Source organism: Physcomitrium patens, chromosome 7, assembly GCF_059467195.1.
Source record: "Physcomitrium patens ecotype Gransden chromosome 7, ASM5946719v1, whole genome shotgun sequence".
Classification (NCBI taxonomy): domain Eukaryota; kingdom Viridiplantae; phylum Streptophyta; class Bryopsida; order Funariales; family Funariaceae; genus Physcomitrium; species Physcomitrium patens.
The window spans coordinates 15,991,824-16,015,535 of record NC_143416.1 but is presented as its reverse complement, the minus strand read 5'-3'; the positions used below and the strand labels follow the sequence as shown (position 1 = coordinate 16,015,535).

The window sequence follows — 23,712 nt, the reverse complement described above, 5'->3', positions numbered from 1 at the left end:
GTCTCATATGAATAAGTCACTTGAAGGTAGAACCCAATCAACTCTATTAACATCCAAGTTAAATTTGTAATTTTTCTTAATAATAAAGTTACAATTAATAATAAAATATCATATGTTTCAAGAACCTAGTAGACATCCTTCATAACCACAAGAATAAATTTTCTTATAGGGTCTGAAATTGTTAGATGCATCTCATTTAAACCTTATGATTTACTAATGCCACCATTATAGCTTTAAAATTAGATAGTCATATTTTCATCAAAATTGAGAAGCTTATTCTTGTCTCCTTGGACCTGCACATTTGATGTATTATCAATACATCTATTATGCCATAATTGAAATAATAATACAATCATTGTTATTAATTAGATGATGCTTTTCAAGTTAAAAGAATAATAGCAACTCTAGTATTTACTACACCATTGTTATTTGTTTTATAACATTTTGCATCACCTTGCCAATGCCTTTTCTATCTATAAGTCCTACAAGTACTTCTAGACTTATTAATCTTAGGCTTTTGTTTTTGCTATAGATGGTGTTTTTTATAAAACTTGCTTTCCTCTTGCATACACTACTAAAGCAAAAAATAGAGAACTAGTCTTTTCTTTCCTTTGCATCTCCTCCTCAAGGAAAATAAATTGAACTACTTCTTTAGTAATCTCTTCTCTTTTTGCTAATGCAATTTATTAAATAAGTGGATCTATACATTCTAGTAATGTGATAAGTATAAGTAATGTCATGTTCTATTTGCTTGTTTTACCACCGACTTGAATATATTGATTCCTAAGATCAAAAATCTCTCTAAGAAAAATCTCTATAGATTTTTCATCCATTTATCAAAGATTATACAATTTATTCTTTAAAAATATCTCAATAATAACTCTTGAGGATTTATGGATTATAGCCAATACATCCCATATTTCCTTTGCAATATTACATTTGTGTGCATGAGTTAATTGCAAAGGCTTAACATTAAGTGCAATCAATGCTTATGCTTCTGCTTTACTTGATTCCTATTTTAATTTTTCATCAATACCTATAGGACATTTTAATGTCTTATTTACATACATATAAAGCTTATAAATGTGCATCAATTATTTCATTACAAATATCCGTGTACCATAGTTTTTTTCATCTAATCAATTAATACAATGATCCATTGTAGATGCCATTGCCAAATACAATTAATGCAATAGCAACAAATAATTATAGATGAAGAATTAACAAATGTTCTACAGAATGCAATATTTAGAAAGTAGAAGTAGTACCAAACTTTATTGGAGCAAAAAAAGCTTGTTGTTACTACTAGCAACAAATAGAATTTAATTAAATAAAAATGAACATCAATAGAATTAAACTCTTGCTCTAGCAGCTCCAAGGATGCTCTAATAAGGCTCCAACAAGGCTCCAGTAGCTCGAGTTGCTCCTTGACTTTGGCAACATTCCCAATGGCAATAGAATTCCAATAGCAAGTAGATCATCCAAGTTTTCATCTACGAAAAACATCCATTTTCATCCAAAGTCTATCCAATAATATTCATGTGCAATACCTTTCATCCAACTTTGATATCATGTTACGAATACCAGATGGATTATAAGAGTAGGATGGACATCATTTGTTGCAAACAAAATGTGCTAAAAGCCAAGAGGAGGGCACTTCCAGTGTCTTAGTTAAGAGCTGGATAAGTCATAGCTTTTGGTACACATAATATCGGGCATTATCCACTAATTAGATTTCTTCATGGCAACAGTAACTTTGAAGGTTTGCACCAAAACATAAATCAAACAACTTGAAGCAAAATGGTGAGTTAAGTTGCATAAGGCCTAGTAAAAGAGCACAAGAGATTGATGAGAGACATGAGTTAATTTGGTGATGTGTACATGCATCTCATTCTATCTTCATTTCATGACAGGGCTGGGAAATCTGCTGTGGGCCTTAAATCATCGAGGAATCTCGTCCGTATCTTTCTCTCGAGATCCGATCGAGTTCAAATTAGGTCGTCAGTGTGTAGTGTTCTGCAAAAATAATTCATCCAAATATTGCTCGCAACAGAATACAACCTCTAACTATTTCTAGAAATGTCATCGAAATATTCTCCTTCTGAAAGACCATTGTATACGGAAAAGAAATAGTTATTATCACCAGCTGGGTTCTACAAGTTGGGTGCTATTTGTATACAACTGAACTACTACAAGTCTTTATCGAGAGACATGTGGTCTGGTACGATTGAGTGTGTTGGAGGTCACCGACGGCCCCACTTCGCACCAACTTTCTGAACCCCACCTCTATTTGCGACAATAAGGCAACGTCTCGGTGTATTCTCCCAAAAGAAGACCTGAATGGAATGATCTATATTAATGCCCTAGAATACACCAACTCCACTTCAGTAACCTGTTTCCAGAGAACAATCTGACCTTTTTGCGCAGCTCACTGCACACACACCAATGCATATAAATCCTTTGCGCTTCAGTACTTGAAACAATTCGAGATGAAAGACTCTTCCATCGTCACCAATTTGAGAAGTTCCAATCACGGGTCATGAGCGGCTCGGACTTAGTTCGGCGGAGCTTCAAAGGACTCCCAGTAGTTTAATCGTGCTCTATTGTGCTGATTCATCTCAACGCTGAATCAGGACGCGGATAGCACAGCAGTTCCAATCGAGCAAGAATTCAGAATGGCGCACCCAGTTGGACGTCGAACTATTGGGACTGGATCTGCAGCTGTATTATCATGTGTTTTCTCGAACATGCTTCTGCTACTGACCACAAACTGCAGTAAGTGTTTACTCAACAAACTCATTACACCTCAGATTATGAATTATCCTAGTGCCTCTAGCTTCAGAGGTGTCTTCTATCTGTTAGCAGAAATAACTTCATTACTTATGTACAACTTTCCATGCAGGGTACACTGATGGTGCACAAGGTCTCTTCGTGTTCGGAGATAGTTACACAGGTAACAAAATCTGAAAATTTCAATTTTTGGTGAATGCAACTTGAAACAATAACTGCAACCAATATCAGTATTTGGAAAAAAACTCATGTGATCAAAAACTGTGAACGACGTGTTCTACATTCCAAACGTTACGTAATCGTCGAGAGCATCAATGATAGGTTTTATGCAAATTTTGGCAGACACTGGGGAGAATATGAATTACCCGTATGGCATGACTTGGCCTGGAGATGGAACAGCACACCGCTCATCAGATGGACGTAACGAAGTCGATTACATTGGTATGCTGGGAATTCCATCATTCTCAATCAGTTGCACAGTTGTTTAGGCAAATCAGATTGCTTGATACGATTAATAATACACTGAAATAAACTTCCAATATTGCAGCGGACAAATTTGGGGTACCCTCACCGACACCATGGGAATGGTTAGACGATAACGGCAATCCGAACAACGGCGGTGCAAATTTTGGTGTGGGAGGAGCTGGTGTCACGGATGCCTATGGATACCGATCCTTGGAGAAGCAAGTGGACGCATTCGAAGCGCTTGTGAAGAAAAAGACCTGGACAGAATCTCATTTGTCACAATCGGTAGCGCTAATCTCGATCGGGGTGAACGACTACACCTACTACAATCAAAATGGGAATGGGGTCGGGGTAAGAGTGACTCTCTAAATATCATGCAAAAAAACTCTCACGCTTCTGTTCTGAAATACATCCTCAAACAATGACAGGAAAATCAGTGAACAAAGTATTTGAAATTATCCTCGTTTTGTAACCTAGAAGGTTTTGTGATCACGACTCACAGGGGGTTAGCGCATATGCTGATACGGTGGTTGACAAAATGGGAGCCGCCTTGCAACGAATTCAGAGGCTCGGCATAACTCACATCATGGTGGAAGATTTGGCGCCCATGGCCTGTATGCCATTTGCAACTCTCTACGTGAATGGCGAGACTGAGTGTGTGACCAGCGACTTGCTTGACACTGAAACAAACTTACACAACCAGAAGTTGCAAGCGAAAGTGGATGCGCTCAACGGCGGCAGGGCAAACATTGTCATGTTAAACCTTTACAAAGCTCTTCGCACCCTCTTCGAAAACGGGCCTGCAATGGGTACGCGCTGCACCTTCAATGAACTATTGTCTGAATTTCATGAATAATAACTACATATTAGATGCTGTCATTTGTTGAGTTCACTTACAAATATTGAGCGTGGTGCAGGATTTACCCAACCGTATAGTCGGTGTTGCAAAGGCAACTGCGGCAGCGGGGATGAGGTTTGCAATGACCCTTCGAATCATGTCATCTTTGACAGCATACATCCAACCCAGGCTGCATGGAAGGCGGTAACGGACCTTTACACATATTCACAAAGTTACACCGTGGGTCCCACTCTGGCATTATGGAAGCTGAACAACAATCTTTAACATCTCAAACCGTCCTCTGCTGCAGCGGTTTAAAGGTAGTTCGGGGAATTGATTTGAACACTATCGAAGACTTTTTAATAAGGACTTCGAAGCACGGTCCCATTGTTCCACCGTTGCAGAGCGAGTCTGTGCAATTGACACATGTAACCGCGACCTTCAATCCGTGGGTACACCGTTCTCATAAGTAGGAGTGTAAATTAGTATCTGTACACGTTGAAAATCCGTGTTATTAGACCGTACACGTTCTCATAAAAAGGAGTGTAGATTCATTTGAATGTTCACCATAGGTCTTCGAACTAGCCAGGACCAAAGAGGTACTTCCGGCATCGTTGTGCACTTGCGAAGTCGACCGGAAGCTGTACGTGCAGTTCAGTTCCCTCGATGTACTATACTTGTGGATAAACAAATGATGATGCAGGAATTGCAATGTCTGCAACAGATTTCAAATCTTGTCAGTACTTAACCCCGCGGAACATTCTCCAATAATTATCCTTCAAACTGCCGCAGAAACTGTTGGATTTATCAGCGATACACGCATCATCACCTAACATTTCCAAACGTAATCATCAAAACATAACCTGCCTCGCAACATCCGCATGAAAAAGTTCGAATCTCTTTCGAACAAGGTCGGAGTCATCACATTTCGTGCAACTTCGTCGTCCTTTAAGAGCGCTTACTATGTATACCCTTAGTCAGGTTGTGCAGCCCTCAAGCTTGAACATGACCAGAAGTGCCCAAATTAGTGTCATGCACCACATATCATCCTGCAAACAAACGATGGATCAATCCAGACACTAGAAACTTTAATACCAACACAATCTCGTAAGCCAACTGCCAGACTGTCTCGGCAATCGGACATCTCTTCTTCCCCCAAGAATAACTCGTGAGATTGCTGTAAACATCCTCTCGTCAGCCAGGCAAGGCTCAGAATTCCAACCTATAAGATACACACAAGTCATCACTATTACCGTTCGCCCAGATACTGAACAGTTCTAAAAAGCATACTCTTCCAATTATATCACAAGCAGGGATTGGCAACCAAGAGAGGCGGTACATGCGCTTCGAAAAAGATTTAGCAAATGTCGGGATTTTAACCCACGATTCAACCCGTGGAAAGTTCACCCAAACCGTTTATCAAAACTCACGAGTGAAACCAAGATACGGAGTGGAGTCGCAACACTATATTAGTAACAGCACATATCATATGGTAATTTAGGCTTGATGAATGTGATCATTTTTGCTGCTTGTGGAAATCCAGCTAGAAGTAGCCTGCCCGGATGATATTGAATACTAAGAATCGGAAGCAGAAGCAGGTGCGGCTTAATGTTCTGTGAGCTTGTAGCTCTAGAACTAATAAATTCTACTGCCAACATACTCAGGTGTTTGTCCGAATTCCAGATATCTGCACTCGTCTGTGAAGAGGCACTTGAAACTAGATCAAACCCTTGTGATTACCCTAACCATGAACAGTGGCGGCGCTGATAGCCTAAAAGAACCGCAACCCGACGCAATCATTCAGCCAACCTATGTGTCGCTGCTTTGATCTCGCGCCTGCAGTAATGATCATTGGATATCAGCTCACTACCTCCTGAAAAACCTTCCAGTACCGTGATGGAGTTTCAGAAAAGGACAACATTACCACTAGAAAAGAGGATCATCCAAGACTTAGTGCAGGTCATGAAGAGAAGAGACTGTTCATTCTTTCGACCTCGTCAACATGCACAACCTCCTGCTTTGCCCTCGGTCTGCGGATTCGATGTTGGCTTAAGACTGACATCAACGAGATCATCCTTGTGAGAAGACAAAGCCTCCATTCCAGGCAATGCAGCAGCGATTTTTCGGAACAGTGCCTGCACGTGGTATTAGGCAAAGAAATAAACATGAGATATTCGATGGTATTAAATTAATCAGCTTTAATCTCTTTTTCAAGTATCGAGAGAGACAAACTAGCGAGTACAACTAATTAGCTTTCATGAGACATCCAACTCCACTAACTAGAAATTTGTAAATGATCTCAAAAGATATAGTAAGACAATTGAAAAACCGGAAAAAAATAAACCAGGAAGATGCTAACCTTTATATTGAAACCCGCATTTGAACTTGTTTCAATAAACATGACTCCAAATTCGTTAGCCTTGGCGTCCCCTTCTTCAACAGATACTTGACTGAAAAAAACAGCGACACAATTTTCAGCACAATAAGCCTTCCGGTTAAGTACATCAACTTGTAGGAAACGAAAAATAACGAACGAGGCTGAAACAGCATCTGTCCAGATGTTTAATGTTTCAGGGTTAATGATAATCTACCTACAACATACAGTAATTTCAGTTCCTAATATATTCTCCTTACCGTTTATCAACGAGATCAGTCTTATTGCCAACAAGCATTATAATAACATCACTTCCACGCTCTGTTCGAACTTCTTCAACCCATCGAACTGTGTTCAGAAACGACTGTCGATCGGTTCAAAAGGTAATACGTCAGTACGAGTGTCCTCTGCTGTGTTCAACTCTTGGAATGCAGGACCATGCACATGCGAACCATCTTCCTTTTCCTTTTCTTCCAATGATGGAAAAATTTTTACAGATGCAAACCTTGACAACTTTTTGTGCAGGTGTTAATGCTCTTTCATTGAAAAGATTCAACAAATACTCACTCGAAACATCATACACAACCACTGCCACGGACGAGTCCCGAATGTAGCTAGGAATCAAACTCCTGAACCGCTCTTGTCCAGCTGTGTCCCTGAGGTCATAACAGCCACAAACGCTACAATAAGCAATTGATGTGTTTTCGGAACCGATAAATGAGGGGCGCGTAAGAAACACAACAAACAGCAACTTAAACTGCTCAGCAAAGAACAAAACGACAAAAATGCTCTCAATTGCATATTAACGTGCACGTCCCAATGCCCTTTACCAGAGTTGTAATCTAACGGTGCGGTCTTCAAGATACATTGTCTTGGAGAGAAAATCGATACCGATGGTTGCCTGCCAAATTTTTCAGTCAAATGTTTTATCAACGTCAAGTGCAAGAAGTGTCCAAGAAGTTGCAAGTACCGATCCAGGACTCGAAGAGCCAGTTTAAAAACTTTAAGAATCTGCAGCTCAGAATGCATAGTATCTCCAAAATGTTAAAAGAACGTCGGATAATTACACGTACAGTGTGACGTATCCTGGGGAAGAAAATCAAAAAGAGAAGCCAACCTGGTAAGTGTTGTCAAATTTATCATACATGAATCGCGTGATAATACTTGTTTTGCCTGAAAGCACCAGTCCTCGTTAAGTCAGTTGCTCAATATAGGTGTAAGGTGTTGCGAGGTAATGCTACTTATATTTTGAGACAATCGTGGTGGAGAAAGGAAAATTGAACTTACCCACTGATTGGTCACCCAGGAACACCAGCTTGTATTTAGCTAGTGGCGATACTGTCGCAATCTGTGACCCCATCTCATCCAGTTCCGTTCCGTCAGGTCTCTTCTACAACTTCACACACCAAGTCCTCCACTTCGGAATCTCGTGACGATGTCACATCGAAATCTTACAAAAATCTATTCCTCGCATTCGTTCGCCACATTCAGACGCCAGGATCGTCACCAACAGCACCTAAAACCTCAAAAAAAAAAGCAACACTAGCTTAGGGTTCGTAACCTACCTTGGATATCAATTCCAAATCTCAACACCAGCCTCCCAAAATCAAAATTACGGTGCCGAGACAAACTATTCAACTAGATACCTACGCATTAAGACGAATGTAAACAACCGCAGGTTCAACCTCCCGAAAGTCGGAACAACGCACGCAAATGTCTAGAAGCAGGCCAGTGGTCGAGGGACACAAGCTTCAACTTCGAAGTCCAACAGCACCGAGCAAGAGATTCCGGAAACAAGGATGGCCACGGACAGAAACTTGATACAAGGCCAATTTCTGATCACGAATTGTTAGCCTTCTATCCTAGAAGCCGCGCCTTAGAGCCCGCATGCAGCTAGCTAATTCAGCTATTGCGGAGCGCGGTCTGCAATCACTCTCGCGCGCAATACAGTAACAGCACGGCACGACGACATGGGTGACAGAGCCACAAGAGCAGAGTGCTCGTGCAATTCCAAGCAGACTACCGACCACCGGCCATCTCGCTGCCTCCACGCAAACCCTGCAACTCGCTTTGTCATTCTCGGGGATCGCCATAGCCGCTGCGGGACCCTCCACCATCGCAGCTTCACTTCATGGTCATAGCGCTCTGCAATTCGCTGCTCCCTCGGAAACACGACAAAATTCAAACCCAAAAGTCTACGTCCATATTCCCTACCCCGCCTTGGTTGCACGTTTTGAATGTCTCCAGTTATTTCTATAAAATTCAAATTGGAAATAATAATAATAATAATGAAAAAAACGAAAAAAAAAAAAAAAAAAACTTTCCTAGAATCATGGGAAATTATATGTCTTTGTCCATAGCATGGAATTTTAAATTTTAGGTGAAGGTTTTTCTTTTTCTTTTTCTTTTTTTTACCTCTCTCTTTTAGTTTGTTTTTGGTCTTAACATCATCTAATTTTTTTTTGAATTCAAAGTGAAATTTAATATTATTTTATGTATATATATTTATATATATATATATATATATATATATAAATAATAAAATGACCTTGGGTTTTACTAAATTGATCCACCTATCCTAACCATCATGAAAAAAGAAACAACCTCTTGATTTATTTCTCTATACTATTGGATCTGCAACCAATAAAAACCAACCACATTCACTATTGTATCAATCCAAATGCAATTCACAATAATGATGGTGCAAATGAGGCCGACATTCTATGTCCTTTGTGATGACGGATGGGTAAATTTAGTAAAATCCTAGGTCATTTTGATATTTTCCTATAAATAAATCTTACTCTTTTTTTATTTACTCTTTAATTGCATTTTTTTTATGTCATTTTGTAGTAGTTCATATGTGTTGATCATCAAAAACTTTCCAATTATAATCTCTTCAATCCATATTATTATGCCTTTATTTTCCACTTGTTATTTGTTCTAATAAAAATGAACATAAAATTGTTGAAAGAATACTAAAAATAATTCATAGAAATTTTAATTCAAAGCTGACAAAACATATGAAAATAAAATGTCACAAAATGGTTTTTATTTTATTTTATTTTATAATGGAAAAATAAAGCATGGCCATTTTTAACATCTATTTCATTTATTACAAATATCTCCAACTTTAATAAATGAATGCACTCATTTTTTTATGCATCTATTTGTTTATGAGTTGATTCAAAATTGTCACCCATTGCCTAACTTCAATAAATGTCTTAATAAATAAGAAAGATATAAAGTATTTAATATCTAAGATTAATACCAATAGATATACCCTATGGACTTTAAATACATTTTTTGTTGTTTACTTTACAAGAAACACACGACGTTCTTTTATTTTAGTTTTTTTTAAGATGCTAATCTAAAAAAAAACCTCTATGTAAATTAAATTCCATCTTTTCTATAAAAATTTAGGGTCCCATTACTCTAATATATTAGTCCCAAATATAAGGGCTCTAATTCTATCCTATTAAATATATATATATATATATATATATATATATATGTATACACATTTAATAATATGATTCCTAAAATTAAAAATTAGTTACATTATGATATGATTGAAACATACTTTTAACATTACTTTTTACTCACCAAAATTATAATAAAGATTAAATAAGGAAAACTAGGATAAATCACAAATTTAACAAAATGTAAATGTTGCATCTTCAATAATGCTTTTCATTTTCAGCATCAAGCAAGGAAATAAGACCATCGCTTGAGGCTGACAACGTTCATGGGCTTAGGGTGCTCCGCGGGTATAGGGCTTGTTTGATCCAGAAGGCGTTTATTCTACGGTTACATTCAGGTTTCATCTCTGAGAGATTCGAGGGGGTTAGTAACCGTGTCAGGCAATGGGCGCCATAAATAGTGTAATCTCTGCGCAACGTTCTTAATTGAGGTGGTCGTGTGAAAAGTGATTAAATCAAGTCCCGCAAGAAAAAGCTGGAAACAGATCCAGTCGTGCGAATAGTATTCCAGATTTGGGTTTGATCATTTGCATGGGATGCTGCATGGGAGCATCGCAGTCGTCCGTTACATTATACGTTAAACCTGCTTCGCACAGTGTTGTTTTCGACCCTATTTGTTCTTGTTTTTGTGGCCCGATTCAATATTTCCTGGAATCCGTAGGGTGTGGTCCTTCCGTCACCGTTCTCGCTCTCCGCAGCTCTGCGTACAGTCAGATCTTGTGCGTTCAATTGCCTAGCAGGGACGACCGAGATTGCTCCAAAGGACGCACGCCAGCCCCCTCTGCTTCTTTGCGTTTGGTTCAGCACTAAGCGATGAACTGTGCGCTCATTCCGTGCATATGTTGCTGGCTTTGTTTATTCAGTCCATAGTGGGTGAAATTTTGTGAGGTTGACGCAGTTTGGAATGACTTTTATTTCATTAAGGGCTAACGATGTGAATTGTTGATCGCTAATTCTGAATCGAGAGACTTGTTAGCTGAAAATTAGTCGGGAGACTTGAGCAGTGAGGTACGGCTCAAACATTGAAGTACAGTCGGAGACTTTATTGGGTCTCATATTTGGGACACATATTAGAGCATGTTTTAGGAAGACGAAAGAAAAACATCAAATAACGTTTAAATTTTTTAATTTATAGTAGGAGACCAACAGGCTGAACAAAGATACCATTTCAATAGGATTGTTATGATAGAATTGTGATTTGGCATTTTTGATCCCTTAATACTTATGTGAAATTTTTGTCATGCTTTCTTCCCCCATGGTTACATTGTGAAAAGTATCCACATATCTTCAATCTACTCAAGAGATAATTTTTTCTTTTATTATTAATAATATTGTTGCTTTTATCACCAGCACAAACCAGGATATTAGTATATTTGTAATGATAAAGACACAGAAGTTTAAAACTCTCTATGTCCTTAAATATTTGTGATAGCAAATAAATATTATTTCTAGGCTAAACGTTTTGATTTGCAAATTGCACAAGAAAGATTCATACTTGTAACAATCATTAGAATATATATAAATATAAAAAAAAATGTGTTGTTGATCTTGTTTTAAATTTCTATTTTAATATAATATAAATATTTGAAAATAGAATGTTTACATATGTATGATTAGTACATAATATTCTAAAATTTCACAATATTAATTTTTATTTCTAAAGTTATAACTTTTAATATATTAATTATGATTTATTATATGCAATTAGATGATTTTAAATAAATAAATGAATATATATATGTAAATAATAAAATTTTGAAATCATAGAATTTGATAAAATTAATTAATTATAGTTATATTATCTGTAAAAAAATAAAAAATAAAAAATAAAAGCTTATATTAAGAGTATAATTTTTATTTAGTATTTCAAAAATTTATTGTGTACTACTTAATAGTTTAACTATATTTATTTAATATTTAAAATTGAAAAATAAAAAATGTAAAAAATTAGAATTCTTTATCTTGAAAATTATGTATGGCTCCAAAAGCAAGTGATGATCTTTTTAGATCAATAAATGTCAATAAAGCTGAAGCCATCCAATGTGCAATTGAAAGCAATAACCTAGTCTTTATGTAAAGATACACAATATTTTGAAAAAATCCAAGAAGCTATCAAAAAAATATCTATTTGCTTTGAGTATCAAAAAGTATTTTAGTATTAATATAGACCCTTATGAAGTTGTCAAAGGATTTGAATTCAAAAGGGAATTTCTTTATTACAATAGATTTTTATATATATCTCATGGTTCCATGTGCCAAAGCATCTTACAATTACATTATAATTTTTTAATTGTTAGATATTTTGATTTCAATAAATCTATAGAATTCATATTCAGGGATTATTAATGGCCTTAAGTGTAGAAATCTTTAAAAGAGTTCATAAAATCATGTGATACTTGTGCAAGAAAAAATACACCAAAACATTGATAGTATTATATTCTTTATTCACTTCCTATATTTAAAAGCCTCTAATTATTTATATTTATATATTTTATTATAAATCTTTGAAGCTCTAATTTAAAATATTCAATTTTTTTAATATCCAATAGATTAATCAAGATGACATATTTTATTTTATGTAATAAATTAATAATTAGAAAAAAAAATTGATTTTTTTTTTGATAATATTAAATTATAAATTAATCCAATTAGTTATTATTTCAAACGTTTGGCAACTATAAAAATCTATCTAATCATTTATATTTCTTTATTAAAAATATATAATCATTCAAAATTTTGAAAAAAAACTACTACTTCGACCTTTAATTAAAATTTGTTATGAAGTTAAATATGAAGTTAAAAAATTCTTGATTTACAAATAAGAATTGGTTAATTAAAATATATTATATATTAGAAGGGTTATAATATTAAGAAAAAGTTATAAAAACCTTTATCTAGTATAATCAATGCATTAGTGAAAATATTAGACTTTCATTGTTGATGTCTTTATAGATCCAAGAAAAACTATTAAAGATCATTACATCAAAAGCATGACATTAACAAAATCAACTTTAAGAAGGAACTTTAATATTGAACCAAATGCAAAGAAGAGAGACTTAATCAAGAAAATTATTAATAAGATATAGTCTATCTTTTGATTATTTAGTTTTTAAGTTGTATTCTGTACTTGTTTTGTTGCAACTTCAATATATCAAATTGCTGAATTTTTATGGAGCTTGAAAATCTTTATCTTGAGCTTTAATTGAAGGATCCTTCAATTAAAGCTCAAGATCACATTAGTCACCATCTTGTAGGTGTTTTTGAGATAAAAATAAGATTTATTCATCTTTTGATTAGAAATCAAAGAGCAATATTTATAATAAGAACTCTTCAACAAATGATGAAGTTTTTGTACTTGTGAGAAAAAAAAAAAAAAAAAAAAAAAAAAATGTCAATGATTCTTGTAGAACTTGTTACAAAAAGAAGAAGTGATGTCATAGATAAATAAAAAAGATTCTAAAATCTTCAAAGAATCTTCCATATTATAGTAATTCTTTCTACAATACTCAAAGGAGTTAATTAAAGCATGTGATAGTTTACTTAGAAACCAAGCTATGCAAGGTAGAAATTGTAAGAAACATCTAAAATAGCTTAAAAATCAAACCACATGGTTTAACTTAGACCACATGTTATTTGCTTTATCATTAGTTTAAGCTCATTTTTGCTAAATCATTTGTTTGATGAACTTCAAATCATTATATTTTCCAATGGAAAACAAAGAAGAAGCATTTTTAATACTTTAATCATCTTAATATAGCTACAATATTATTTTTTTATAATCACAAGGAACTTTTATTTCTATTCATAGAAGTGTAGATTTTAGTAAATAAAATTGCTGCATCTATGATAGAATTTTTAGTTCAATCATATAGATTTTGGTTTTGAGATTCATTTCACCTTTACGTTTAAAGATTTTTAAGCTTCAATAGATATAAGAAAAAGTTGAAGTTTTGGTATTTTGTCTCTCCTAATATCACCACCAACTCTTTTTCAAGGTAGGTATTTAATCACTAGATTATTTAGTGACATAATAATCCTACATCTTCACACATTCTTCCTGATTTATAAACTTTAGAGTAGAATGTTTAATTTTAACTTATTGACTATATTATCCAAGCTTTTAAAATTTTAAAAGAAAAATATTCAATGGCAATTTTAGACATTCAAAAGCTCACCTTCTCATTAAATATGATCAACTTGTGTCATTCAATTACTTCTATGTCAAATCATCAATTTCAATAAATTTTTCTCTACTATATTTATACTTAAGAAAATAAATTCTATTAGTCTATCTTATTATTTATAGTCTTATCTTTTTATATAATTTTTTTAATACTAATTAAGCTTTATTTTCTTGATAAGAATTTTTAGAATATATATTGGAAGTAATTCCTAATACAATAGCCTTCCATAGTACTTGCCAATCTAATAAAAATTTCTACAAACCTATTGCTCTCTCTACCAATAAGAGATTAACTGCACCTAATTCTCTCTATATTTTTAGCTACTAAAAAACATTGCCAAAATATAGAATTTGAAAATGAAGTGTGTTTCTTTTCTTCTTCAAATTGCTACATATCTATCTCCTCCCTTTTCAAAACTTCAACAACACTATATCAAAAATGACTAATTTGGCATACATACAATTATTTTGTAAGTCCATCAATGCTAATATATCTATTCAAGTTAAAATTGTATGACATTGCTGTCAAATACTAAAAAACCAAATATGAATTGTAATTCCATTACAAAAATTCTTACAAGCCTTATGTTAAATCAACAACTCTATAATATTTCTAATACTTTAAGTGTTTAGATGCTCTTGTTGGTTGTTCTATAGTCATTTCTTCCAAATTATTTATTGCTGCAAGCTATTAAGGTAGCTATTATTAACACTAATTACTCCTAAATGCCAAAGTTTAATAATTACTTAGGCCCTTCTTCTATTAGTTTCTTTCTATCATATAACTCTTTTTTCTAGCTAGACTTTAGTGTGTTTTCCTTAGCTTTTTTTACAATTGCAATTCTTTGGCAATTCCTATTTTTAATGCAAGTTTGGCCTAAGTTAAAAAATCCAACATCTAATGTATCCCTATTCTATTGAAAGAGCCTACCTTTCTAATCTAACTTTAGCCACTAGTTCACTAATATTTTATTTTGCTCATCTATCATATTCTATTCTTATAATTGCATTTCTACCATGTTTTCATACCTATCTCTTAGAATCTAATATGTAGAGTTTTTTTTAGTAATTTTTATTTAAAATCTCCCATTTTAGTTGCAATTCCAAAATATGCTTCATTTGAGACTTACTTTGATTGCCAACTTTAATGTGGTTGAGACACAGCTCAAGGACTAGATAATCCAATTCAATCTTCTATAGTAGTTAAATAATTTTGTATTATATAAAGTCTTACTTGAAAATGCACCAAATACCTAGTTGTAGAAGATAAAAGATAATTGCAACAATAAGTCCTAACAACTCTAATAGAATCTTATATAAATTATAAATAAAGCTTAATAAATATAATCAAATATTGATTAAGTCCTATTAAATTTTTAAATAAATTATAAAAGAAATACAAAAAAATCATAATTAAATCCTAATTTAATCCTAATCAAATCTTAGATAAATCCCAGATAAATACAAATCAAATCCTAATCAAATCCTAGACAAATTCTAGAAAAATCCTAAATAAATCTTAATCAAATTCTAGACAAATTCTAATCAAGTCCTAGACAAACTACAATCAAACACTAGATCTTAAACAAATTCTTAATAAATCTAATGGCAGATTGAAACTTCCATAACTAATAATTAAATCATTGATTTCAATTTAAATTTTGTATACCTCTCAAAAACTAAGCTAGCAATAAGTATAAATATTTTTAAGAAGATTAAACTTACGAAATAGAAGATAAATCCTAAAATCTACTTGGATATTGACTTGCATCCTTCTCCAATCTTAATGCTGATTTTGTTGAGCCAAAATTTCTTAATTACATTATTAAATACCTTTCAAAATTTATTTGTATGTTAAAAATCAAGTCTACCATCTATATACATAAATTTCATTATATTCCAACTAAAAAATTTCTAAAGATCTTAGAATCCATTACTAATCCTCAAAGCCCTATTTCTAAGAACCTAATCCACTTGAACTTCAATAATATTCTATCTAATTGTTAGATCATGCTCAAATTTACAACACATGATAAGAACAATTATAATCACATACTCAAAAAATTTTACTTATAGATCTACTACCAAACTTACAAAATTCTTTCATATATAGATTCTTTTTTATTTCACAAAACCAGATTCACTAAAAACAATCTTAACTTTGCAAAGCTCTTACAGAGTTATTACAAACTCAAATTTTCCAAATTTAATTCTTAAAAAAATTCTATAAAGTTTTTTCTCAAATTCCTCTCTTTGATTTGCAAAATAACTTTGGAATTGCCATAGATGCACAATTTTGTGCTTGAAGGTGTGATTTCAATCCAAGTTGATAACTTGTCCCTTTTGAATATCAATTTTTGGTAATTTGAAGTAATTTTTTTTTAACATATTATAAATTCTTTCCTAAACATATAAATATTAATTTCTTATCTCATTTACTTTAATTTTAATCATTTATGCTTCTATAAAGTAAATAGAAGTTCGTTCTATAAAAATTAGCATTAAGACTAAGCTTTTTACTATCTTTTTATAATTTATCATTGTTTATTTATTACATCTTTCTAGTAGGCTCTTCTATAATAACATCTATATTTTTATTTTTTACCATATAGTTGTGTTACCATATAATAATGGTTCTACATAATGAGAGTTCTATCGATTCTCTGAAAGTTTATTTACAATTTATCTTCTTAAGTCTCATTAGAGGTTTCACTTTTTAGTCAATCCTCAATAAAAAATTGAATTATTTTTGAGGGCCTTCTCAGTAGCTCCTTCCTTTTCCTATGTATTAAGCCATAGGCTTCATTGAAATTGGTTGCTATTAGTCACTTTAAACAATTATTTCTTTTCTTGAATAGAAACAATGATTTATCAAAAGATCACTCCTATTGATTAAGGTTCTATGTAATTATCACAACAATTATATTTTTGTAGTAAGTTTTGAGATGAATATAGTTACAAGGAAAAATAAATAAAATTATGAAAGTTCAATTAAATAATTTAAAATTAGCTTAATTTACTAATCTTGGAGTTCTGCAATATCATAAGTCTTTTTGAGGAGTTTCTTGAGACTTAGCTAAGACATCATCTATTAGCTTGTATGACAAGACATATTAGGTTAGGACTCTAAGCCTTAGATCTTATAAGTATTATAAGTAGAAATAAGACTCAGGCTTTTTTAAGTCTTGTCAACTTATTTTTTTAGTTAGTTCTTCTTGTGGCCTTTTAATCTTCTTATTTTTGACAATAATCATTGATTATTGTGTTTTTAATTATTTTTTTATTATTATACATATCTTAGTCTTTAGTGCTTGAATCTATTCCTTCTTGATTAAAGTTCCAAATGTGTTATTAACAAAATATCCTATGTCTTAATTTTAAGTTAAATTATTAAATAATAAAATTTAGAAATATTATTTTTAATTTTTAATTTTTAATTAATTATATTTAGTTTTAAAATAAATATGTCTAATTATATTAATAAAATTATATTAAAAAGAATTTATATTTTTTTTAAATGATTGTAAAATGATATTAACACAATGTTTGATTTTACATTATTACTATCAATTTGTAATTTTTGCTTGTACTTAGTAATCCTACGAGTATAATATTTTAAATTTGAATTTGATTCTTTCAAAATATCCAAGACCAAGATGATATTTTTTAACAATGAGTTTTCTTATCATATCTAGTGTTATTTCCAAATTCTTTTGATTTTGATGTATACTAAGTTATTTTAGAATTTTACATGTAAAAATATTACCACTCTTTGAGATATTGTCAACAAAAAATGATGCATCATATATGTGATGGTACTCTCTAATGTAATCGTTTCTAATCTGATATTTTCAATTCCACCCATGCCAACAAAACACAATTCTTTTACTTCTTCCTTACATTGTTTCTTGAAACTTTGGACATGAGTTCTTGTATACCAAACAAGTCCTTTTCATGGGCGTCCTCCTGCACAAACACTCAACCTGATCCAGAGCCAGGATTCCCCACCTAAAAAATCAACACTACTCTCGATATTTATTGGAACAAATGTTTTCTAAAACCTAAACATAACGGGACGGGATTGAATTGACTCGGCCAATTGAAGCTCAATGTCTCTCGAGTGAGTCCATAAGGGAAGTAGAAATTGTAGTGTCTCTCCAGTGAAGACTGCTTGGGGGACTGTGCTTTGCAAAGCGGTTTTGCGAATGGGGCTGATGAATAAAACACTCCGTCGTGTACACTTTGCGGGTCAGTGGAACTCCGTGGGGGACGAATCGAGTCGCGGAGCGTCACGCATAGCGAAGCCCATTCAAGCGTTCAAGTGTTTCACTAATCCAGGTTCAAGGCTCAAACTGACTACGGATTCTTGAGGATTTGTACCCTTTGGGATCATGTTGCTGCTCACTGACCGCTGGAGCTTTTCCTCAGCGATACCTTCGGACGCAACTTCAAAGCAGAGTTGCTGTCTGCCTTCGATGTGCTCCTCTCGCACTATGCTGTCTATCTCCTCCTTCTTTTTGGACGGAATAGAGGCAGTTTAGCCAAGAGTTTCGGATTTTTGTGGCTGTTTCTCGAGTGGTGGCAAGGGTTTCGAAGAGACGAGGCTTGTTGGAGGCGAGAGTCGGGGCTCTGCCTGGTCTTCATCCAGGTTCTGCCATGCTGACGGAGGACGAGAGAGGTTCCATTGAAGAAAGTCATCTGAACAGCACGCCTGGGCCGACGCCGAGAAGACGAACCACCTTGAATGTGATCGTCTCATCGTGGCATCCCTGCTGTTGTTTACGTTCTTAAGTCTGATTCTCAATTCTCGGGGTTGTGTAACTAGTTTGTTTGCTTCCTCGACCTTTGTCCAGAATTCCACGAGTGTTGACCTTTGAATTTATCTCAAATCTCCTAGTGCATTGTCAATTCCGCAGCATCTACCGTTTTGGATGGAGGAGAGGACAATGGACTCCTTGTTTTTATTTTATTCCTGTTATTTCAAAAGCAGATCTTAATGTATTTATGTACCATTCCTGCATGTACAGAGACGCTCCGTTCGGACGCTGCTTCGGGAGGGACAGAGTCATTTGTTTGAGCATTGGCCGCCTCCTGGTGAGCATGATGATGACAAGCGCCGCTTCTCTGAGCAGGTAAGCAAGGGTTCTCAGATCCACGCGCAATTGTTCCGCTTTTGCCTTCTACTTCATTTTACCTTGGAATGCTCATGATGAAAAGGTTCTGCAATTTGAAAGTCTTACAATGAGCAAATGAATCTCTCAGGTCGAAAAATTCAGTGAAAGGTACCCTGGTGGCTTAGCAGCTTACGTCCGAAGAGCGAAGACACTCCAGGAATACGTGGGATCCAACCAACGCCATAAGGAGTTTGAAGGTTGCACTCCATCTGTAAGTGCTGCAAATAACTTGAGCTATTTCCACTACATTCTTGTGCATCTTGCACATTGAAAACAAATCATAAAACCGTTTGGAGAGAGAGGGAGGACTGAACTTGCAACCATGAATCTTTTCTCAAATGCTTGTTCTTTAGAGTGTGTAAATAGGGGCCTATCAACCTTATAATCGTTATGTTGGAGGAATTTGAATCAATATAGATGACAGTTAGCTCTCGGAATTGCTGGACTGGGTGGATATGAGATACCAGATTGCAGAGGGAGTGATATTAAAGTATGGAAGCCGAAAGTACGTGGAATATGAGGAAGCTGGTCTGAAAGAGTTCGCACGAGTTGCTTTTGTTCTGGTGGCTGGAGGATCGGCAGAACGACTCAATCGTGGGAATGAGATCAAGGTGTAAATCTTCCCTTACAACTTTATTTTTCTTAACGTCGCAACAAAGTTGGTGTATACGTGGTCCGAGTATAGAATGTGGAAGCAATTCCCGACATAATCTCTTACTCCCTCTTCACCAGCTGATTGGATCACGACTGTTGTATTCGGTCTGACATGGGAGCATCCTCACCGACGTCTTCTTCCGGCTCAGACCCCTATAATTAATGTTAAAGTCACTTCGTTAGTCACTTGGATGTGTCGTTACTTTCCGAAATATATTCATTTGTGCGCTCTGGGCAGCTCGAGTTGCCGACAGAGTCTGCCACAGGGATCTGCTTTTTAGAGCTCTACATCAAGAGTATTTTGGCAATTCAACATAGTGCGAAAAAGAGGTTGGCTTTCAAGGCAGCAAAAATACCGTTTGTGATTATGAGCTCCGACTATACTCACTCAAGAATCAAAAAATTGTTAACGACGAATGACTGCTTCGGCATGTGTCCTGATCAAATTTATCTGTTGAAGCAGGTTGGCAGATTGAGCAGTCCTTTTAACTCTGTCTCTACTTGTTTACAGTCGAATTTGAAAATGTAAGAATTAACTCCATATTCTGCAGGAGAATACTGCCCCCTGTCTCAACCGAAAAACAGCCAACCTCTTGCTCTCCTCCAATGATCCTTATCTCATCAAGGTAATCGATATCCTTACATCTTATTGTCTTTAAGTTTGTAAGTCTGGGAAGCAATATTACAGACAGCCCCTTTATATCCCACAAACTTCAACTTCAAACTGCTCTTGCTCGTCAAATACCTGCTTCGAATCTGGCATGGGATAGTAAATTCATTTTGTCGTTGTCAAAACGCCGCATTCTTGCGATTGTTGAGGTGGAGTTCAAGTGTTTATACAGACAATGCCTGGTGGCAGTGGTGAAGTACACGCTATACTCTTTTCCAGCGGCTTGCTTCAGACATGGTCAATAACTTTCCACGATTCAACTGCTGTACGCTATTCTGGCTTGATTGATAATTTCCTGTTCAGCTTGTTGGTGGGTTTGGGCCCACGTTAATCATGCAATGTTTATGAAAGCAGGAAAAAAGAAGGTCGAAACTGGGTGGTTATTTTTGAGGAAGGAAATGGCCTGACTTTCAAAGTATTAAACTGTTCATCTCTTTCATGTTTGTGATGACTTGTGTTGGTCATAATTTCGTCAGTATGAGTCTTTTAAAGGCATCAACTTATCTAATCTCCTTGTTGTGGAATACCTTGTGTGGAAAATTACTATGAGAAATCAGAGCACGTGGAGTGTTGGATGTCATGTTCAACTCGAGAATTTGACAGCACATCTAAAATTTGTTTGCGGTGGTCCCAGGCAACACCAGCACTACTAGGAGCAAGTATGCTCTGCGACTTTGACGTCAACCTCCTTGCCTCCGCTCGGAAGGGAGAATCCCCGGGGGCTGGAATTGTTCAATTCAGCAACAAATCTGGTTAGACATTCTTCTTGTGCTTCGTTGTTTACAAGTACCAAACAGTACACCCTCCATTCATCTGTTCGCCCTCATCCTGCGAAACTGAGGCTTGGTTCTGGTTGTCGCCTCGCTTGAAGAAGCCATTGGCTAATTTGGGATTAGCAGGAAGTACTGCAGAGGTTCACAACAAGCCTTTTGTGAGGACATTTTGAGTGGTTCACTTTTGTTGAATGTTGGGGAGTGCTTGAACACAATGGAAGTGCTCGTTTCATTCAATTATTTTCAAGTCAGTAGGCTTTGTATTTCGTTTATTTCTACTAACAGTTCTCACCGATTGATACATCTATACGAAAGACAATGGCTGGCATCAGGATCTAGGATGGTGGCAAATATTGACTGCATACATCAAGTGCTTTCCTCGATGGGACACCGCCACATGGATTTGAATGATTTTACAACTGCACATTCGCCGTTCCCGACTGGATTGGATCAGGTATTTCATGAGCAACTTCGACAGAAAGTGAATGTTGTTGCTAGGTTTGCATTGGATAGATTGTGGAGAGTATGTGTTATGCATTTGGAATGCAGGAAGCAAATTATGGTTCTTGCATCATCTGTCTCGGTTTTTGCGATGTGTAGGTTTTATTTTTTATTTTTGTATTATTGATATATTTTTTAAAAATCTAATTTCTGCATCTGTGTATGTATGAAGCACCCAAGTAAGCATAGTTTGGAACGTTAAGATGCAGTGAACACATCTTCCACTCACCCGAATAGTGAACTCATACTCTCAGTTCAAGTAAGAGGTCTATTATGATTCCCTCAGTGCAGATGGTCTTGAAGCCAGGGCCGTACTTGGACGAGCTCACTAATACCCAAGGCAGAGACATGCCCACAGTCCTCCCACTGTAAGACAAGCTCTGCACAGTAAGAGGAATTAGGTTGATACCTTGAACGATGTAAACTTTTAACAGTAGGAACAAATGTCCTAACAATATAGAACTGCAGTCCATGCCTCAAGTATTGAGGTAGGTTTTGGTTGTTTCCTCAACTGGCTTGTGTTGAATTTGGTCCTCTCTGCGACAGACTGGAAGAGGGAGGATATGATGTGATGCTCGAAGCGCAATGAGGTTGGAGACCAGGATGCAAGACTACACAAGAAATCTGAAACCGTCAGCTAAAGTTGGGTTCACTGTAAGTGTTTTTTCATTCTGGTGAATAGATCATGACATACACTCATATACGTCTGGTAAGAATACTGGTGCATTAGAGAGCACGAGAAGTGTTTGAAGGTCTCCATCAAATGCACCTTATGACAACGATTGTGTGGAAGACCTTTAGTTTATATCATATGGAAGTGTGTTAATGTTGAAGAAGTGTAGCAAGTTGACCGCTGGCCAAATTTACAAACATCTGACGTGGAAACTTCAAAATACAGACAATGGACGAATGGCTCATCTATGCTCCACTTAAAAACAGCGCCCCGTCTGCAGCGAAGGTAGTTTCTGTCACCAATACATGTCGGTACTCACTTAAAGAGCTCATTTCATCTACCGCTTCTACTTCATAGAACAAAAAGAGTTTCCTGATGGAATGTTCTCAAAGTACTGGTTTGTGGGGTGATTATAGGTTCCAGAGTGTTCTAGTCCAGCTTCAAGTGAGATGGCAATCTACAAAGCCAACTGTCTCATTCTACAAAACGTAATTCATATCTCGCACTTGACCCACTTAGACTTTGCTTTGACCTCACGTTCTGAGAGTTTTGTTATCTGCAAATTACAGCCCTCCATATTTTTTAAATGTTTCCTTTCACAGGTAGGAGCGTACGTTGAAGGTGGCATGGAGATTGACTTCGGCCACGCCCAGAAAGTTCAAATGTGGCCACGCATTGTGTGGCACCCAGGTTGGGCTCTTACAAGCTCCGATGTGCTGAAGAAGATGTTGTATGAGAAGGAGAGGAGCTCCATCACACTCGCATCCTCTCTCGTGCTTTCAGCGCCAGACATAGTCATAGAAAACTTGCAGTTGGACGGCACACTTTTCGTGCACACCGTTCCTGGAGTAATTGTAAGTGAAAAATCTTCCAGATGATTGTTGCAAAATATTTGGTATTGAATACTATTTCATGTTGAGATTTTCCTGAACTTGAGCTGCGACCGAAAATAGGTAACACTCAGGAACCTGCGTGTCAAGAACGAGGGGTGGAGATATGTATGGGTTGACGATCATAAAGAGGAAGATGATTCCAAAGCTGCAAAAGTACGCAATTACAAGATAGAAAACGTTGGAGAGACCAATTTGTTGTTTGATAAGGCGGGCCCATGTTGCGTTGAAAACATCAAATTTGACAG

At 35.4% G+C, this 23,712-nt stretch overlaps 3 protein-coding genes and 1 long non-coding RNA gene across 21 annotated transcripts; 2 read left to right on the top strand and 2 right to left on the bottom strand.

Moving 5' to 3' along the window:
* The first annotated feature begins 2,393 nt into the window (after nucleotides 1-2,393).
* On the top strand, nucleotides 2,394-4,825 carry LOC112284224 (GDSL esterase/lipase At5g03610). Its single transcript, XM_024523847.3, has 6 exons — nucleotides 2,394-2,775; nucleotides 2,903-2,953; nucleotides 3,133-3,231; nucleotides 3,338-3,606; nucleotides 3,758-4,064; nucleotides 4,173-4,825. The coding sequence occupies exons 1-6, from the start codon at nucleotides 2,676-2,678 to the stop codon at nucleotides 4,376-4,378; spliced, it is 1,032 nt and encodes a 343-aa protein (XP_024379615.1). The 5' UTR covers nucleotides 2,394-2,675; the 3' UTR covers nucleotides 4,379-4,825.
* LOC141045644 (uncharacterized) lies at nucleotides 4,630-5,098 on the bottom strand. The gene is made up of 2 exons (XR_012217941.1): nucleotides 4,961-5,098; nucleotides 4,630-4,808 (listed from the first exon to the last, which is right to left on the bottom strand). It is a non-coding gene; the product is annotated as an uncharacterized LOC141045644 (long non-coding RNA).
* A 483-nt stretch (nucleotides 5,099-5,581) lies between these two features.
* On the bottom strand, nucleotides 5,582-8,481 carry LOC112284225 (ras-related protein RABH1e). Its single transcript, XM_024523848.3, has 9 exons — nucleotides 8,114-8,481; nucleotides 7,755-7,983; nucleotides 7,585-7,640; nucleotides 7,298-7,368; nucleotides 7,035-7,123; nucleotides 6,728-6,839; nucleotides 6,453-6,543; nucleotides 6,087-6,228; nucleotides 5,582-5,929 (listed from the first exon to the last, which is right to left on the bottom strand). The coding sequence occupies exons 2-8, from the start codon at nucleotides 7,825-7,827 to the stop codon at nucleotides 6,091-6,093; spliced, it is 630 nt and encodes a 209-aa protein (XP_024379616.1). The 5' UTR covers nucleotides 7,828-7,983; nucleotides 8,114-8,481; the 3' UTR covers nucleotides 5,582-5,929; nucleotides 6,087-6,090.
* Nucleotides 8,482-18,004: 9,523 nt separating this feature from the next.
* Nucleotides 18,005-23,258, top strand: LOC112284456 (UDP-sugar pyrophosphorylase). 18 transcript variants are annotated; one of them, XM_073535112.2, is made up of 14 exons: nucleotides 18,007-18,875; nucleotides 19,157-19,261; nucleotides 19,392-19,514; nucleotides 19,771-19,914; nucleotides 20,196-20,287; nucleotides 20,509-20,583; nucleotides 20,817-20,864; nucleotides 20,982-21,042; nucleotides 21,262-21,379; nucleotides 21,733-21,854; nucleotides 22,193-22,269; nucleotides 22,448-22,555; nucleotides 22,800-22,859; nucleotides 22,991-23,062. In XM_073535112.2, exons 1-12 carry the CDS (start codon nucleotides 18,786-18,788, stop codon nucleotides 22,488-22,490), a joined length of 1,098 nt encoding a protein of 365 aa, XP_073391213.1. In that variant the 5' UTR covers nucleotides 18,007-18,785; the 3' UTR covers nucleotides 22,491-22,555; nucleotides 22,800-22,859; nucleotides 22,991-23,062. The 18 variants fall into 18 exon arrangements, with proteins under 18 accessions (XP_073391214.1, XP_073391211.1, XP_090108275.1 ...); XM_073535109.2 differs by having other exon boundaries at nucleotides 20,196-20,420; nucleotides 20,543-20,583; XM_024524254.3 differs by lacking the exon at nucleotides 22,991-23,062 and adding an exon at nucleotides 23,177-23,258 and having other exon boundaries at nucleotides 18,012-18,875; nucleotides 20,196-20,420; nucleotides 20,800-20,864.
* The last annotated feature ends 454 nt before the right edge of the window (nucleotides 23,259-23,712 follow it).